General features: G+C 43.5%; 1 protein-coding gene across 6 annotated transcripts in view; it reads right to left on the bottom strand.

Moving 5' to 3' along the window:
- LOC143125565 (uncharacterized) overlaps positions 1-16,571 on the bottom strand; it is a 62,291-nt gene extending 45,720 nt beyond the window's left edge. For 4 of the 6 annotated variants that reach the window (XR_012987279.1, XM_076287147.1, XM_076287150.1 and 1 more), the window contains exons 1-4: positions 16,473-16,571; positions 15,390-15,725; positions 12,026-12,280; positions 11,379-11,711 (exon numbers count right to left, since the gene is read on the bottom strand). Coding sequence is in view for 5 of the 6 variants with exons in the window: in XM_076287147.1 (XP_076143262.1) it covers positions 11,379-11,711; positions 12,026-12,280; positions 15,390-15,725; positions 16,473-16,542 (994 nt within the window). In the remaining variant the exon portion in view is untranslated. Of the gene's footprint in view, positions 1-9,373; positions 10,007-10,328; positions 10,443-10,904; positions 11,160-11,378; positions 11,712-12,025; positions 12,281-15,389; positions 15,726-16,472 lie in introns of those variants that run through there. The other 2 variants (XM_076287148.1, XM_076287149.1) reach the window with 2 other exon arrangements.
- Positions 16,572-17,055: the final 484 nt, after the last annotated feature.

The following is a 17,055-nucleotide window of genomic DNA, read 5'->3' as shown; positions in this document are numbered from 1 at the left end:
AGGCCTATACTCTATATGTAGGTATGGACCCTTTCAATCTGGCCCTATCGGATTTCTGATTTCTGAAATATTCAGAACCAATGCAGATATGTTGAAAGGAAAATTACCGTAATCAGACTTTAGCTTACAGTAATGTTCTACAAAAAGTCGACTTTATGTAAAACTTGTCTTTTTTACTCTATTTTTGTTTCTCCCCAAATAACCATTAGCTCAATACATTTTTCTATAGACCTATGAATACATACACTACCCCCCCCCCCACACACACACTTTTCTTTAGAAAAGCAAAGTGATTTGATAGTAGGCTAGTCAGTCATTTCCGTCTTCAGCTTTTTCAAAGCTCCATGTACATCTGGTGGTCATTCTATTTTGCTTTGTTTTTTTCTTGTTGGCTGTAAAATACTGTAAATAAAATCACTATTTTTGGTTTCAATATTGCTTGCATTTTTACTGTATATTATAACTTCTCTCTGTAGATACCATAACTTTCACTCTTCTATGGAAATGCATATATAAATCCTATGAAAGACAGAAGAGCTTTAGGTTTTGAGCAACAGTGTATACATGCTAGCCTAGAAATCTAGACGCAGGGCTAGACTAGCAACTAGTCTAGCAACTCTCCGTTGGCTTGTGAGCTCCAGAAATCGAAACTCAATCAGGCCAATGAAATCATGTATAGAGTCGTTAGGTGGGCTTAACATAATGATTGATGGCAGAGTTGCAACGGTTTGGCTTGAATTCCCTGCTACTTGAAAACAAACTAGATGTACCGCAGAGCGGTACAAAATATGACCGCCGCCCAGTCCAGCACATTTTTTCCACAAAAAGAAATCACGCTGAAAGGCCTATATGATTCTAACTGTCTCACTAAATTGCATTATCCACACTCAATTCTCACTGGTATCTGCTAGACAACAAGTACCAAAACATGATTAGTTCATAGATTTCACATGTAAAATTCATTTTATACAACCCCACCTCCATCTTGCCTGTTTATAATTCTGAGAAATTCTTAATTGTTTGTGTTATGTTTATGTTATGTGTGTGTGTGTGTGTGTGTGTGAGTGTGTGTGTGTGTGTGTGTGTGCGTGCGTGCTTGTGTTTGTGCCTGCGTATGTGCCTGTGCATGCAAGCGTACATATGTCTACTGTGTGAGTATGTGTCATACGTATGATTACTGTGAATGTATGTGTGTGTGTGTGTGTATCTGTGCAGAGGTGTGCACATGAAATGGGTTAACATGACCCCTGGAGGCAAACATACAGAAAAAAATGGTCATCCTAGTCCCTACAGTTCTCAAGATATTCACAGAGAACTGTGTCTGCCCTACCCTCCTTTCGGGGGGTCCAGTCCAGCGGGGGGGCTACAGATCAAAACGAAAAATGACGGTTCCATGCTATCCATGTGGGGGTACATGCCCACCAAGTTTTGTGTACCCCGGTCTTTCAGTGTCCCGGGAATCCTTGTTGGTGTACGTCACTAAATGTACACATAAATTATTTTATTGTAAGGCCCCCCATGAACGAAAATACACAAAACTTGGCATGCATTCGGAGGGTGTCATAATGATCCTACACTTTTAATTTCGTGCAGTTTTGACCTTGTCAGCCAGAGATATTGTGATGAAAACACCTAATTTTTTGCTTTTTAATTTTTAACTAGGTGGCGCTATACATAAAATAAGTGGTAATGGGATGGGTTGACATGCCCCCTTAAGACCAACATACATAAAAAAGGTGGACCTCCTAGGCCCTACGTTTCTTGAGATATTCACAGAAAACTGTCTCCGGCCACCTACAGGCCAGTTGGTGTATTGTAACATAAATTAATTTATTGTGTGGCCCCCCATGAACGGAATTCCACGAAACTTGGCGTGCATACAGAGGGTGTCATAATGATCCTACACTTCCAATTTTGTACAGTTTTGACTTTGTTAGGTCACAGATACCTTCAATTACAACACCTCATTTTTACTTTTTTGTGTTTAACTAGGTGGCGCTATACATGAAATGAGTGGTTATGGAATGGGTTGACATGGCCCCTTGAGATCAACATACAAAAAAAAATGGTCCTCCTAAACCCTACGGTTTTCGAGATATTCACAGAAAACTGTGTCTGCCCTACCCTCCTTTCGGGGGGTCCAGTCCAGCGGGGGGGCTACAGATCAAAACGAAAAACGATGGTTCCATGCTATCCATGTGGGGTTACATGCCCACCAAGTTTCGTGTACCCCGGTCTTTCAGTGTCCCGGGAATCATTGACAGAAATTTGGGCATGCGAAAAAGAAAAAAAAAAAAGAAAAAAAATCTGACTAAACCTATATGACCGCCGCTTCGTTGCGCGGCGGTCATAATAAGATGGATGTTGCTGAGTGTTGGCGAACAGTGTGACACGAGTTAAGCTTTTATTAAGTTGGCAAACGTTTGAACTAGCCAACTAGCTCCGCTGGTGGGAAACGCATGGGACTCATAGCGCTGCAGCTGTCCTATTGCGTGCAGAGGGAATTTTAAAAAAGACAACTGATTATCCCGCCCCTCGGACTGAGCACTGCGAACGGTGAGTGCCCAGACCCTACATTTTAATGTGGGTCTGGCTCGTCAGGCTATGTACATGCTGTATCCAAAATGTCATATTATGACAAAAGTGTTTATATTGTGAGGCGAATGTTTGCTTTAAAGATGTGTTTATGACATTTTGAATGTTGTGTGTCATTTTGCTGGAAATTTGAGGCATTTTGCATTTGTGTGAGCAATTGTGGGTTTTGTGTGTGGAGTTTTGAAAAAAAGACACAGAGTTTTGAAAACGTGTGTAAACAGTTGTAAAAAACTGTAAACAGTTGAGTGTCAGTTCAAGACAGGTGGTAAGTGCTAGGATCAGACTAGTTGTAAGTAGTGCTATGAGAGGAGATGTTCTCTGAAGAGCTGGGTCTTCAGGAATTTTTTGAAAATGGAGAGGGATGTCCCTGCCCTGAGGAATGAGCCAACCACACTGGAGATGCCTGTATTTAAACTCGAGAGCCCTTAGAGAGCCGAAGTCCCGCCCCTTCCGTTTGCCTCCATGGGACCTATCTTTCAAAAAAATTTGAACGGCAGTCTATGGCGAAAAAGAAATTATTTTCTGGTCCCAGTTCACTTGTGCCTTGAATTACCCATATGATGTTTTTCAATTTTAAAGACAATTTTTCATGTAAAGACATTTGCAGTTTGTTTCGTAACTATTGAATTACAACATCGTGAAAGATCGTAATTCCAACGACTACAAACCCATCAGTCGCGCTAGTGACGTTAGCTCATTCACAGCCACACTAGATTGTACAAGCATACCAGCAACAGGTCTTAATTGGGCTTTCCTTGCCGAAGAAAATACCATGAGTCAGAGGATTAAGGTAAATGGAGGTAAACGGAAGGGGCGGGACTTCGCCACTCTATTGCCCATATAGGAAGTTAGCAACTCTGGCTATCGCCCATATAGGAAGTTAGCAACTCTGGCTATCGCCCATATGAAGTTAGCAACTCTGGCTATCGCCCATATAGGAAGTTAGCAACTCTGGCTATCGCCCATTTAGAAAGTTAGGAAGTTAGCAACTCTGGCTATCGCCCAATATAGGAAGTTAGCAACTCCCACCAGTCATACTACCTGGGCTCTGTTGAAGACCTTGCTTGATGGGAATGGCAAACTACCACAAGGGAGCGGCAACCATTACCCTGGCCTGTCAACACCCGAAAACTGCTGCTTTGCCTACTGCTGTTTTACCACCCAATCCACAACGTTGCTGGCGGCTAGCGTGACCCAGCTGGATGGAGCTGGTTGTGTCCTGTCCTACTTGTGTGTGCGCGTTTGAATGAATGAATGAATGTAGCCTATGTGTCTGTTTGATTGTGTGTGGTTGAGTAGCCTAACTGACGCAACCGAGTTTTGTTTTGTTCATTTTGTGGTTCGTGAATTTGTCTGTCTGTTTCCCCTTTATGTTGCCACTGGTAGGAGGCTATTTGTCTAGCGCTGCTGATCCCCAGTGTGGCAGCATTTGGCCCACTAATTGATTGTGTTACTGTTTTGTTTTTTTATTCATTTTATTGATTTCATTGGACCACTGACGGGAGGTCCTGATAGTGCTGCGGATCCTCAGTGTCTGCACCCCCGTTCTGAGAATACCGGTTTACGTTATGTTACTGCGTTTTCTATTTGTCCTGAGTTTGTATGTCCTATCACTAGTGGAGGCCTTTTACAGCTGCTGATGTCTAGTGCCAGGGCATCGTGTGTGTGTGTGTGTACGTTGTATGTGTGTGTGTGTCCACCAACCCTGTGTTTCTCTCCTCCGTTCCCAGGAGCTGAGGGCCCAAGGTGGAGGTGCAGCGTCCCTTTTGGTGGTGAGATACCCCCTGTCTTCATGTGCCATGTCTTCTTTTCACTGATGGTGATCATATTTTGCCTGTGTGTGTGTGTGAGTGATCATGCACGTGTGAGTGGGTGACCCCCTGGAGGTTCGCTGGCCTCACTAGTAAGCCTCAGCCCTGTCTATCCTCATCTATCCTGTCTATCCTCATCCCCTTCTAGGTTTGCACATCCATGTGTGTGTTAAGTATATGTGTTCATCATTGTTGATAAAAACTTGATTTCCTTTATGGAACCATGTCTCTTGCAGTTTAGTTTAGGAACATGAGTGCCTTATGAGTTAAAGTTACTGATGTGTGAATTATATCTTTGGGTGCAAGTCCCATCGTGGCGTAGGCAGCTATTCTATAAAAAAAATAACTATACCACTTGCCACACAAGTGTGTATGATTTTGTCATCAGAATGAGATTTTGACAAAGGATTGTTAGGTTTTGATAGCAGTGTTTCAATTCAACATAGATGTGAATGGTTTATTTCCCAGTGTTATGTCTTGTGTGCTTGTGTGTAAAGTTTTGACACAATGAGTCGAGTTTTGCAAAAAGTGTTCAAGCAATGGGCAAAAACTGTACAACTCATCGTACAGTAATGACATAATTTGAATTGTTCTGTGTTGCAATTTGACACAAATTGAAAACGGTCACTTCTCATGTTTCTCTAATAATAATCTTCTGCTTCTAGTTCCTCTTTTTTATTTTCCACCACTTCACCATCACAGCGGTTAAATGTGTGAGTTTGTGTTGTTTGTTTGTTTATGATTATTTTAGCTCCTGATGCTGATGTCAGTGAGTAGCTGTGCCCCTACATGTCTTATATGGTCAAATACTGTAGGGCCTTCTCTGGACTGACCAACACACACACACGTTATGGTCAAATACTGTAGGGCCTTCTCTGGACTGACCAAGACACACACACGTTACGGTCAAATACTGTAGGGCCTTCTCTGGACTGATCAAGACACACACACGTTATGGTCAAATGGCACCTTCTGTGAGCTGATCAAGACACACATTTAGTACTTGAGTTGCACTACAGCTGACCAACTGAGACCAGGGTGTCTGTGTGTGTGTGTGTGTGTGTGTGAGCCCTCACTCCTCCTGCTGTGAAGGAGAAAAAACAGTTTCCACATCACACCCACGTCACCCACCCATAGGCCCAGTGTTGTCCTGATGAGTGTAGCACCTCAAACTATCTGGACATGGATATGAATGCGACATGAATAGTTAGTTTTCCACCCACCTGTTAGCCCCACTCACCTATTAATCCCACTCACCTGTTTTTGTACCTGTTAGCCCCACTCACCTGTCAGACAGACATCAGACAGATGTTTATGCTGATGGTCCATCTCCCGTCCAGGATATTGTTTTCTCATGCAGCATAGATCATTGAATCGGATTAGACGATTAGCATCTCGCCCGCTAGCATCACGCTTAAGATGACTGATTTGACATGGAACTATACTCTCATTCAAGCGTATTAATCCAGTCACTCTCTGCTACAGCTCAAACTTGTTGCTGGAAGTTAGCTTACAGGGACTATTTTTAGGTGCTGAGTGATATCATTGTGCTGCTGTGCCCATGGTACGTTCGCAATGTTCCTTGATTATTATGCCGGAATGAGAGTATAGTTTCATGTCAAATCAGCCTAGAAAATCGCCATGTTTCATTTTCCGTTAGTCTTATTACACTTTCTAACTTGTAAAGAGACAAGTTTTAAATAGGAAAATTACCGGAAATCTTATCAACATTTTCGTCACGGGGCAGCATGCCCCCAAACCCAAAAGTATTTTACGTCATGTGCCCCAAATTCTCCAGCAGCACCCAACTGTATGTTTATTATAAGTATTAGCTGAAATTATGTTTTGTCCTACTATCATCCTATTTTTAAAGAGTGCTTAGGGACCGTTCGTTATTTATAAACGGGATCACCGGAGGGATTTTGAGTGCTTCAAACAAAAGTTGCATGACCCTCCCCTACCTGCAATATAATTTTCAACGACCCTCCAGCAGCATTTTCAAAAATGACATAACCCTCCCCGGCCAATTGTCGACGTGTTTCACCTACACTCTTACACGCTATGGTAACACATCAACATATGCTACCGTCCTAAAATCAACCTCTGCTTTCTGATCTTACACATCACACTTCACCAAGATGGTGGCCATTTCAGTAGATTTACTCCCTAACATTGTTGTGGAAACACAATAAGCATGGAAACTAAATACACACTTCCTGCAACTGCATTAGCCTACTTGAAAAGTTACTCCTCTAGTAAGTATTCACATGAAATAAAACAATAAAGCATTGAGACCATTCAACAAAGCACACTGGGTAATAACTAATTCAACACATGAACTTGTTGCTATGGACTCGTCTCTAGCTTCCTCAGTCATTGTAAAGCTGCCGAAGCTGAACATTATCCAAAACTCAATTTCTCAGACGAGCGTCAATTTGGGAGCTTGCTACACTCCTTCCTTCTCAAATGACTTGAAAAGGCCGTTTGCACAATTTCACAAATAATCACAGGGACCGAAAATACCTAACATGCCAACTTTTTCCGGGTTTATCATTTTAACGTTTCCCTGCTGTCTTGCCGTTTTAATATTTTCCCGTAGAATACCCCATATTACTGTAATACTCATAACATTAGTCCTGCATTCTGGCCTGTCTCTGTGTTGTCCTGTTGTTACCCCTTGCCCTTCCAGTGAAACAGATGTATTCAAATCATCGTTTTGCTTGCTTGAATGCGAACTCAGAGTGATGTTAACCTAGGCCTATTTAAGTTAACGACGTGAGAGCAAGATTCATTAGCGCTTGTGGTGTTCAAATCATCGTTTTGCTTGCTTGAATGCGAACTCAGAGTGATGTTAACCTAGGCCTATTTAAGTTAACGACGTGAGAGCAAGATTCATTAGCGCTTGCGGTGTTCGGGCCAGGCTACTCAGGCTACTCAGATAGACAAAGAATTCCCCCTGTATATTCACTCCAAGTTGGCCTACCATAACTTAGCAACTACACCTTAGACCATAAACTGGCTATTTATATGACCAAATGTATTTGTTCAACTTTATGAAGCAGAATTACGCACTGCTACTTGGAACGTAGGCCTAACACATTTTTGTTGGCAGGAGAGAGGATGACAGCGATAGACCTCTCCAGAATAAGTCCCGCCTCCGTAACTTCCGTATCCATCCAACTTCCGGGCGTGGATTGTCTATGGGGAATAACATGGCGTTTCGAAATATCATACCGGTAAAACATCTGTAGGTAGCGAAGTTGAAAAAGCTGGTGGGCAGATTGACCTACACACTTCTGCCATATAGTTTCCACTGGATTTTTTGATTGTCGGTGCCGTTTAAGTAGTACACTATAGACTATACTACTCAAACGGCACCGAAAATCAAAAAAATCCAGTGGAAACTAGATGGCAGAAGTGTGTAGGCCAATCTGCCCAGCAGCTTTTTCTACTTTGTCACCTACAGAGTTTGACAGGTACGATCTTTCAAAACGCCATGTTATTTCCCATAGACAATCCACGCCCGGAAGTTGGATGGATACGGAAGTTAGGAGGCGGGATATATTCTGGAGAGGTCTATTAACAAATTGCACTTGTTGCTGGTTACCAATAAATACTATATATTTTTTGCAAACAACAAAAACAGAAAGGATGGAGACAGCAAAGCTAGAGATGGGCAGGAACAAGGTCAATTGGTAGAAATGCTTGTCAAAACGTTAGGAGCTGGATGTGTGGATGAATGAAGCACAAGTAGGCTATGCTTTGTGTTAAGCATGCACACTGTTTAAAGTTAGGCTACACGGTAAACTACAAGTAAACCAAAGTTACATTTAGTTTTTTTAGGGCTGGATAAAGTTGACCAAATGGATATAGGCTGTTAGGCGTGAATAAAGTAGCCTAGGCTATTTGTTGCTCCAACCCTTCCAACGTTAATGGGGACGAATGTTGACATTTTCCGTAGTTTGCGTGAGAAACCCGGGAAATCTCCCTTATTTTCATTGTTCAATGTTGACAGAGCTATGGAACGAAAGAGAACGTTATATGGCGACAGAAATCAACAATCAAACAAGCCACTTTGATTTTTTGCAAAAGATTAATACAAAAGATGGGTGACCCTCCCTCCTAGACAAAAAAAAGTTAGGTGACCCTCCCCTCAACAAAGAATAAAAAGACATGACCCTCCCCTATTTTCCTCCGGTGACCCCGTTTATAAATAACGAACGGTCCCTTACCTGCAGGCATGTAGGGCTACAGGCTTTCTACTGGAGTTAGCATGTTTACTACAGACACTGCAGTAATATAATATAGATAGATAGATAGATAGATGATTCTACTGAATAGGCCAGTCTTTTCAGCGTTCTCTTCCTGCTGCAGTACCTCCACTTCAGAGCTGTCATATGTGGGCCTGTACAGCCATCAAATGGACCTGTGTGATCTCACACTGCAGTGCTGCCCCCTACTGGTCATACCATGGGAGACATTCTGCCCTGATAGAGCTACAGTTCACAAACAGACATCATCACATCATGCATTCTCTGCTCTTGGCCTCTTCAGCTGTTTATTTGAGTTGATATTAACGGAGAATCCTCTAATGCAATACTATACTGTACATACACAGATTACAAGAAAAGATGAAAAGATAACAGTCATGAAATCACCATCACACACACACACACACACACACAGAGAGAGAGAGAGAGAGAGTATGGCATATAGTACATAAACTTAGCATATCACACACACACACACACACACACACTCTCTCTCTCTCTCACACACACACAGACCGCACTAGGATGAAATGTTATTTTATCATTAAAGAAGCACTATGCAGGTCTGGTTATTCCTTCGCTGTTTCTGGGTTTTCGCCGGATTTGGGCTCGCATTTTTCACTACACAGCTCCCCCTGCAGCTTCGGTAGCAAGTGACTGCTACGCTAAACCCCCACTAGCTAGCGAGCTAGCCATCAAGAAACCAAGCTAAACACATACAGGGCTCACAATAAAATGGTCGAGCAAACACATTGTTCAAGAGACTATCAAACCACATTACAAAGACAAAGTTCACCCAAGGGTAGGCTACTTACAATTTCAACAGCAACAAAGCAAAGTCGGCGTCTTCTTCGAAACTACAATCTGACTACATTTTTGAGGCGCGATTGGATACTTCGGCTGAGTCACATCCGGATTTGTTCGGACCGGGACCAGAAAGTTGCATATTCGTTTTTTCCGCGGAGAAGCGATAGGGGGAGACGAAGCACCCACCAAACGACCCAGAAAGTGTTGTAGAACCATCAGAACCACACTCAACCTTAAACCATAATTAAGGTAATTTTTGCTAAACTAGTAGAACTGCCGCTGCCAAACACACACACACACACACACAAGCACCAGCGAGCATCTGGCCCAGAGGAAACCAGACAATAGCATGAAATCACCAATGAACAGCAGAATTGAACTTGAAGCTCTTCCCAAAGTGAATTACAGGCTACTATGACTGTTGGACTGATCATGGTCTCTATAGTGGACGGGGAATGGAGGAGTAGTCTGGTGCTGCACCTCCTCTGGACCAATGGGGAGTCACTGCATCTGCACCTCCTCCTAAGGGAGACGAGACACACCAGTTTCTCAGAGAGAAAAATACACAAACAACAAACACATTAGTGCAGTAACAGTCTAGCCGCTCTCTAGAAGGTCTGTACACTCACCTGGAGGATGAGGTGTCTGTTTCAGGTGTGTAGAAAACAGAAGATGAAATGTGTAATGTGTACGCTGACCTGGAGTGTGTGATCACTTGTGGTGTAAATGTAGTAGACGAGAAAAGTGTGTACTGTGTGTGTTCTGACCTGGAGTGTGTGAGTCTTGTTTCTAGTGCAGAGAAGATGAAGATGTGTAATTCTGCATAATGTGTGTAATGTCTGACCTGGAGTGTGTGACGTCCTGTTTCTTATGTAGAGGTAATACCCTCCCACCAGCAGTGATGTGAAGATGATGATCTCTGCCAGCCACACACTGATGAACACTGGAGAAATACCTCCTGCAGACAGCAACATTATCACAAATAATATCATCAATAAAAACAGTAGTTGTTGCATTGTGTGTGACATGCCCATTTGTTTTTCAACCACAGCCTGTTAACACCCTATTTTGTTGCTAAGGGTCCTGGCATGGAGTGTGTGTTTGTGTGTGTGTGTGCGTGTGTGTGTGCATGTACGTGTGTGTGTTTGTGTGTGTGTGTGTACATGTGTGTGTGTGTGTGTGTGTGTGTGTTGGGTGGCGTCTCTCTCCCTGAGCTGCATATGGGACCAGTGGAGGAACTGTGTCCAGTGGGACTGATCCTGCAGATGTTTCAAACACAGCGCACTTCTACTGAAAACTACAAAGCACTTGTTGTCAGATAGTTTAGTTTAAAAGATATCACCATGACGGGAAGAAAGTTTGTGAAAGTGTGGAATTCAGTGTGGAACAGTCACTGAGAAAGTGTGAAACAGTCACTGACCAGAACATCCAAACAGCAGAGGTGTGGTGTGTGTGCTGCTGACATGGTTCCTGACGCTGCAGGTGAGTTGTCCAGTCACATCCCCCCTCAGCAGGAGAGTCTGGTTATCTGAACTGACATCAGCATCAGTTTCACCCAGAGGCCTCCCATCCAGAGACCAGCTGTACTGAATACTGTCCCCATTGGAGGAGCACCTCACACTCCTCTCCCCATTGGCTGAGCAGCTGATTGACAGGTCCATATCAGACACGGGAGCTGGAGAAGGGGAGGAACCACAGTGAGGATCTCTGCCAAATCCATCTCTCTCTGCACTGAATCTTCAACATGTGTAACAGTTTTAACAGTAATAGTCAGCACAGCCTCAGCAATGAGTTGACTTGCATGTTATGTGGAATAATGTGTGGAATAATGAACCTATAAACCTCTAATCCTCACTGTGGTTCAGTGTTAATGTTCAGAGATGAAGGGATTTACCTTCTATGGTCAGCTGTACTGTGTGTTGTCCCACTGATGTCCCTGTTGACGCATAGATCACCACTCTGTATGTTCCTGCGTCTCTCCTCTCTGCAGGGTTGATAATCATGGTCCCGTTATCAGGAACAAACTGCCATCTCTGGAGGACTGATGGGGTGTTGAACTCATCATGGAATCCTGGCTTGGTTTTTCTGAATGTAAAAGCTCTCTTGTTTTCACGGTAGATCTTCAGTTCACATCCTCTGGTGTCCTCAATGAGCTGCAAATAAACAGGTCCTCCCAGAGCCCCATAACATGCAGCATTCTGAGTAACATCACAGATGGAGTCCAGACCTGCATTAAGAGAGGAGATTTATTCTCATCATTTGAACACATCAGTAAGAATGAGTCCAGACCTACATTAAGAGAGGAGATTCATTCTCATCATTTGAACACATCAGGAAGAGTTTACTGATCAACCTGTCAAGCTTAGATACTTTTGCCTGTTAGTATTCCATTCTCTTATAGCCAATCAGAGTTGTAGACATCATTGCATTTACATGAGCTTGCCCAAGAGCAGAATCATTATTGACCTGCCTGATGTCTGTATTACAGATTACAGAGGTAATCATGATTACTGTAAATCACTCAGGTGTGAAGTCACTGACCAGAGCAGAGCTCCATCAGTCTGGTGGTGTGTGTGCTGCTGACGTGGTTCCTGAGGCTGCAGGTGAGTTGTCCAGTCACATCCCCCCTCAGCAGGAGAGTCTGGTTATCTGAACTGAGATCAGCATCAGCTTCACCCAGAGGCCTCCCATCCACAGACCAGCTGTACTGAGGACTGTCCCCATTGGAGGAGCACCTCACACTCCTCTCCCCATTGGCTGAGCAGCTGATTGACAGGTCCACATCAGAAACGGGAGCTGGAGAAGGGGAGGAACCACAGTGAGGATCAGAATGTAGTTATGCACATGGCCATGTTTGTTCAGGGTGTCCACCAGAGACCAGGGTTCCTACCCCAGACTGCTCCCTTAACCCACATCACAGGACTGGCTGAGATCACAAGTTGGTGGTAGTGTAGTGGTTAAAGGGCTGGGCTAGTGTTATGGGTGTTAGCGTGGTGTTAGCGTAGTGGTTAAGGAGCTGGGCTAGTGTTATGGGCGTTAACACTTTGGACCTTTGCAAGGTGTATTGGCATGTTCCTTTGGCTGAGGGAGCTAAGCCACACACTGCCTTCCATACCCCAAGGCCTGTACCAGTTTACGTAATGCCTTTTAGCCTGCAGGGGGCGCCAGTCACCTTCCAAAGACTGATGAACCAGGTCTTGGATGGCACTGGTGCCTTTGCAGCAGAGTACCTGGGTGACATAGTCAAATATAGCACGACCTGGCGGGAGCACCTAGAACATGAGTACCTGGGGGACATAGTCAAATATAGCACGACCTGGCGGGAGCACCTAGAACATGAGTACATCGGTGACATAGTCATATATAGTGAGCACCTAGAACATTTAGCAGTGGCTAATCAGAATTGTATTCACGATGCCGGGCTGACAATCCAGCCAAAGAAATGTGCCCTGGCTCAGCAGGAAGTCAGATATTTAGGGCACATACTTGGAGATGGGGTGATTAGGCTTCAAAAGGACTCGCAAGCCAACAGAGAGTTACTACACTACCCTGGCTACAAATTACATTTGCTGCCGCTAGGGAAAAGGACATAAGGTACTGGGACTGCCCTCGACCCCAGACCAAAAAGGACATAAGGTCTTTCTTGAGCCTTGCCGGGTGGTACCGGAGGTTCATCCCAAACTTTGCTACACGAGCAGCACCTCTCACTGATCTGACCCGGAAGTGGGGTGCTGTACAGGTCCGGTGGGAGGAAGTGCATGAGCGGGCTTTCCAGGACCTAAAAGAGACAGAGTGAACCCGTGCAGTACAGACAGTGCTGAGTGAACCCGTGCAGTACAGACAGTGCTGAGTGAACCCGTGCAGTACAGACAGTGCTGAGTGAACCCATGGTGTGGAGTCCGGATTTTGAGAGACATTTCATGGTGCAGACAGATGCCTCTGGAGTTGGACTGGGGGCAAATTTTCTCCAGGGGGAGGCGGAGCAGCAAAATCATAAGCCGTAAGCTCTTTCCCAGTGAGACCAGGTACTTGGGCCTTGGACACTGTAATGCATGCATAACCTTGGACACTGTAATGCATGCATAACCTGATGGTTTTGTCCTTGCAGCCATTCAGGTTTCAGATCCACTACAGGGCAGGGAAGCAAAACTCTGTTGTGGACACCCTAGTATCGAGCCTTCTGAGGGGGGAGGAAATGTGAAAAGTAAAGATCTCGCTTTCACTTAACTTGCTGTTCATAAGTCACTACGCACAACTCCACATAGCATTTGGCACTCCACATAACATTTGGCACTCCACATAGCAATTAGCACATAGCATTTAGCACTCTACATAGCATTTAGCACTCTACATAGCATTTAGCACTCCACATAACATTTACACTGAAATGTGTGGCCATTTATGTAGTTTGTATTGTAAAGCTACAGTATGTGTTGTCATGTATTATATATGTTTGTTATTATTGCCTATATGTATTCCATGTTTGTTACTCCCTGTTAAAAGTGAGCTCTACCAAATACTTCTATATGTACGGGTGAAAGGGAGAATGGAATGGTGGTGTGTAGTGGTGGGTCGGTCGCGAACGAATCAGTTCGTTCGAACGGGTCTTTAAAATGAACGACCTGAACTGATTCGCCTTTCCAGTTCTTGTTCGTTCTTTCGTTCGTCGCTGAAACACCTAGTGCTGCTGTGAATGCCTATGGCCCAGCTTCCTAAGGCGAGAGCCAAACCAATCGTATGCTGTTGTCTGCATTGTTTCTGAAACGTTCTCATCGAATTAGCCAATGAGGGGCATGAAAGCATAGCAACCGTTTCCATGAAAAAAAAACAAATGGGCTAGTGAGACGATAAAATAATAACGATAATGGTTTACATTAACAATTCCACTTTACATTTAAATATTGGCATTTACATTTAAATATCTGTCTAATGGTAAATGCATGCTGTCTTTGTATTTTCTGTGTCATGCCAGGTTAATAAATGTCTCTTCAATCTGTCAAGTTCGTTCGTTCGTTCTCACGCCAAGACCCCCCACCTGTTTCACTTCGGTCTGTCGTTCTCGTTCAGTCAGTCACTCGTTCTCGGCTAGAAGCAGAGTGATTATGGCTTTGTAGCCTAGGCAAAATGGGGACTTGAAACCTTTTCATCAATATAATCTTTCTGCCAAGCCTTTAAACATGTTTGTCGGCATACTGGGTCTTTGTTCCTTTATGAATGAACACATTTTTTTTAAAAGAAATTAGCTGATCTAGCCGTAGTCTATTTACCTTCAATATGTCAATTTAATATCAAGGTGAATGAACACATTAGCTACTGCTGCTTTGTCTAAAGTATACATAAACATGAAGTTGCTGATATTTGCCGCTAACGTTACAATTACAGTGTTGTGTTGACCGTTTGCACAAACGAGGAGCTGAGAAGCTGCATTCCATGATTCACCGCTGAACTACGTTGTACCAGAAATGTGACTGAACGAACGAACGAACGATTCAGAGCGAATCATCTTGGGGAACTGAACGACGCAAACTGTGTCATGAGAACGAACGATAAAATCCACTACTAGTGGTGTGTGGCATTGGAACAGTTACTGTGTCAGCTTGCTGAGAGGCTGTATTTGAAAAAATATTTAGTTTCTATTGCCTGTGATGGCTGTTTTTTGTTTTCTTTTTTCAAAGTATTTAGTTTGTTTGTTTTTTCATATATTGCACTGCGTACTGTAAATAAACCTGCGCCTTTATCACGTCAACTTTGAGAGCCGTCTATTGTCTTCCATCCTCTTTGAAACTCTCATCCACTGCACTGTGTCCTTATTGACCCCTTTGAGATCCTCCCTAAACCCCTCTGTGTTACAGTGCAGGAGATGCTACATCTCTTATCACATCAGAGGTGAGATGAAGTGATTTACCTTCTATGATCAGCTGTACTGTGTGATCTCCCACTGTTTTCCCTGCTGCCTCCTCAGTGATCTGCACTCTGTATGTTCCTGCGTCTCTCCTCTCTGCAGGGTTGATAATCATGGTCCCGTTATGAGGAACAAACTGCCACCTCTGGAGAACTGATGTGGTGTTGAACTCTTTATAGAACATTGGCTTGGATCTTCTGAATCTAAAAACAGCTGTATGCCCATACAAAAGGTTCAGATAATGTCCTCTGGTGTCCCTCATCAGCTGCAGGTACACAGGTCCTCCCAGAGCCCCATAACATGCAGCATTCTGAGTAGCATCACACATGGAGTCCAGACCTGCATTAAGAGAGGAGATTAATTCTCATCATTTGAACACATCAGTATGAATGGGCTTCATGAGTTGTGTTGAACTGGTCATCTCTTTTTTATTCCATTCCATGTTTTTTGTGTTTTGCTTTGTCCGAACGTGACTCCGGTGTGTGACACTGAATGTAGCGATAAGGCACAGCGATGAGCATGTACTGTAGGTCAATTTAAATCACACAAACATTTATTATCTCTTTTGGCTATATTAGCTGTAGGAGGCAATATGGGAGACTAATTTGTTGTACAAAATTATTATGTTATAATATTAGAATTAGAATATTGTTTTGATTGACTACAATGTAAATTCCTAATTTAATGTATGTATGAATAAAATACAGCAGGCCTATATACTCCCTGTATGTGTGAGAAGGTTATGGCTGTGAGAATATGTGAGGGCCCAAATAGAGTGGGGGGTATAGAGCTTTAGAGCCAGGGCTATATCATTAGCAATGACCACATGCATTACATTAAGAGCCGAACATGAGCTTCCTTTAAGCCACTAAATGAGTCACCTGTCCAGTTCATCTGTTCCAGAAGAACATCGCCAAGATATCAGGGGTTCATGAAACCTAAATTAGCATTAGTATCTTCTAGAAAACTAAATCTGGTCTATTTTACAAAGACACACACACACACACACACACACACAGACAAACACAAAACACACACACACACACACTAGATGAGGAGAGAACATACACACACATACACACTTACCATAAGTTGATGTAACCAATAAGACAACAAATCCAGCAAAAGCTCTCATCTGTGGAAGCAACACACACATCCTGGCACACACTCACACACACTCAGGCAAGTCCGTCTCTGGAACATTCAAATGAGCCCAGAGCTGAGTACACCCAGAGAGAGAGAGAGAGGAGGAAGTTTGATGTGTGTGTGTTTGTGTGGGAAGACACTGCTGCCCCATCACTCAACTGTTGTACACACACATGATTAACACACACTGCAGGGAGGGAACACAATTAACACACACACACACACACACACACACACACCTCAGCATACTCCACCTCATATCTGTCAGCTACACTCCTTAAGCACAAAGCTGTGTGTGTGATAGGTATCTGTGTGTGTGCGTGTGCGTGTGTGTGTAAGGTATCTGCGAGTGTGCATGTGTGTACTTTCTGACTTGGAAGGGAGGACGGTTTTTTAATTTTCACTCATTCTACACCCTTGACCTAGTAATCACAAAAGGCCTCACTGTTTCCATAACCAATATATTAAGGACTTGGCTTTGTCTAATCATTTCTGTATATTCTCACTGTTTCCATAATCAATA

The sequence above is a fragment of the Alosa pseudoharengus genome, unplaced genomic scaffold, assembly GCF_046254945.1.
Source record: "Alosa pseudoharengus isolate Yale_2024_CS ecotype anadromous, Long Island Sound unplaced genomic scaffold, YU_APseudo_1.1 YU_APseudo_1.1_scf_16, whole genome shotgun sequence".
Taxonomy (NCBI): Eukaryota; Metazoa; Chordata; class Actinopteri; order Clupeiformes; family Clupeidae; genus Alosa; species Alosa pseudoharengus.
This window is presented reverse-complemented; position numbering and strand designations above follow the sequence as displayed.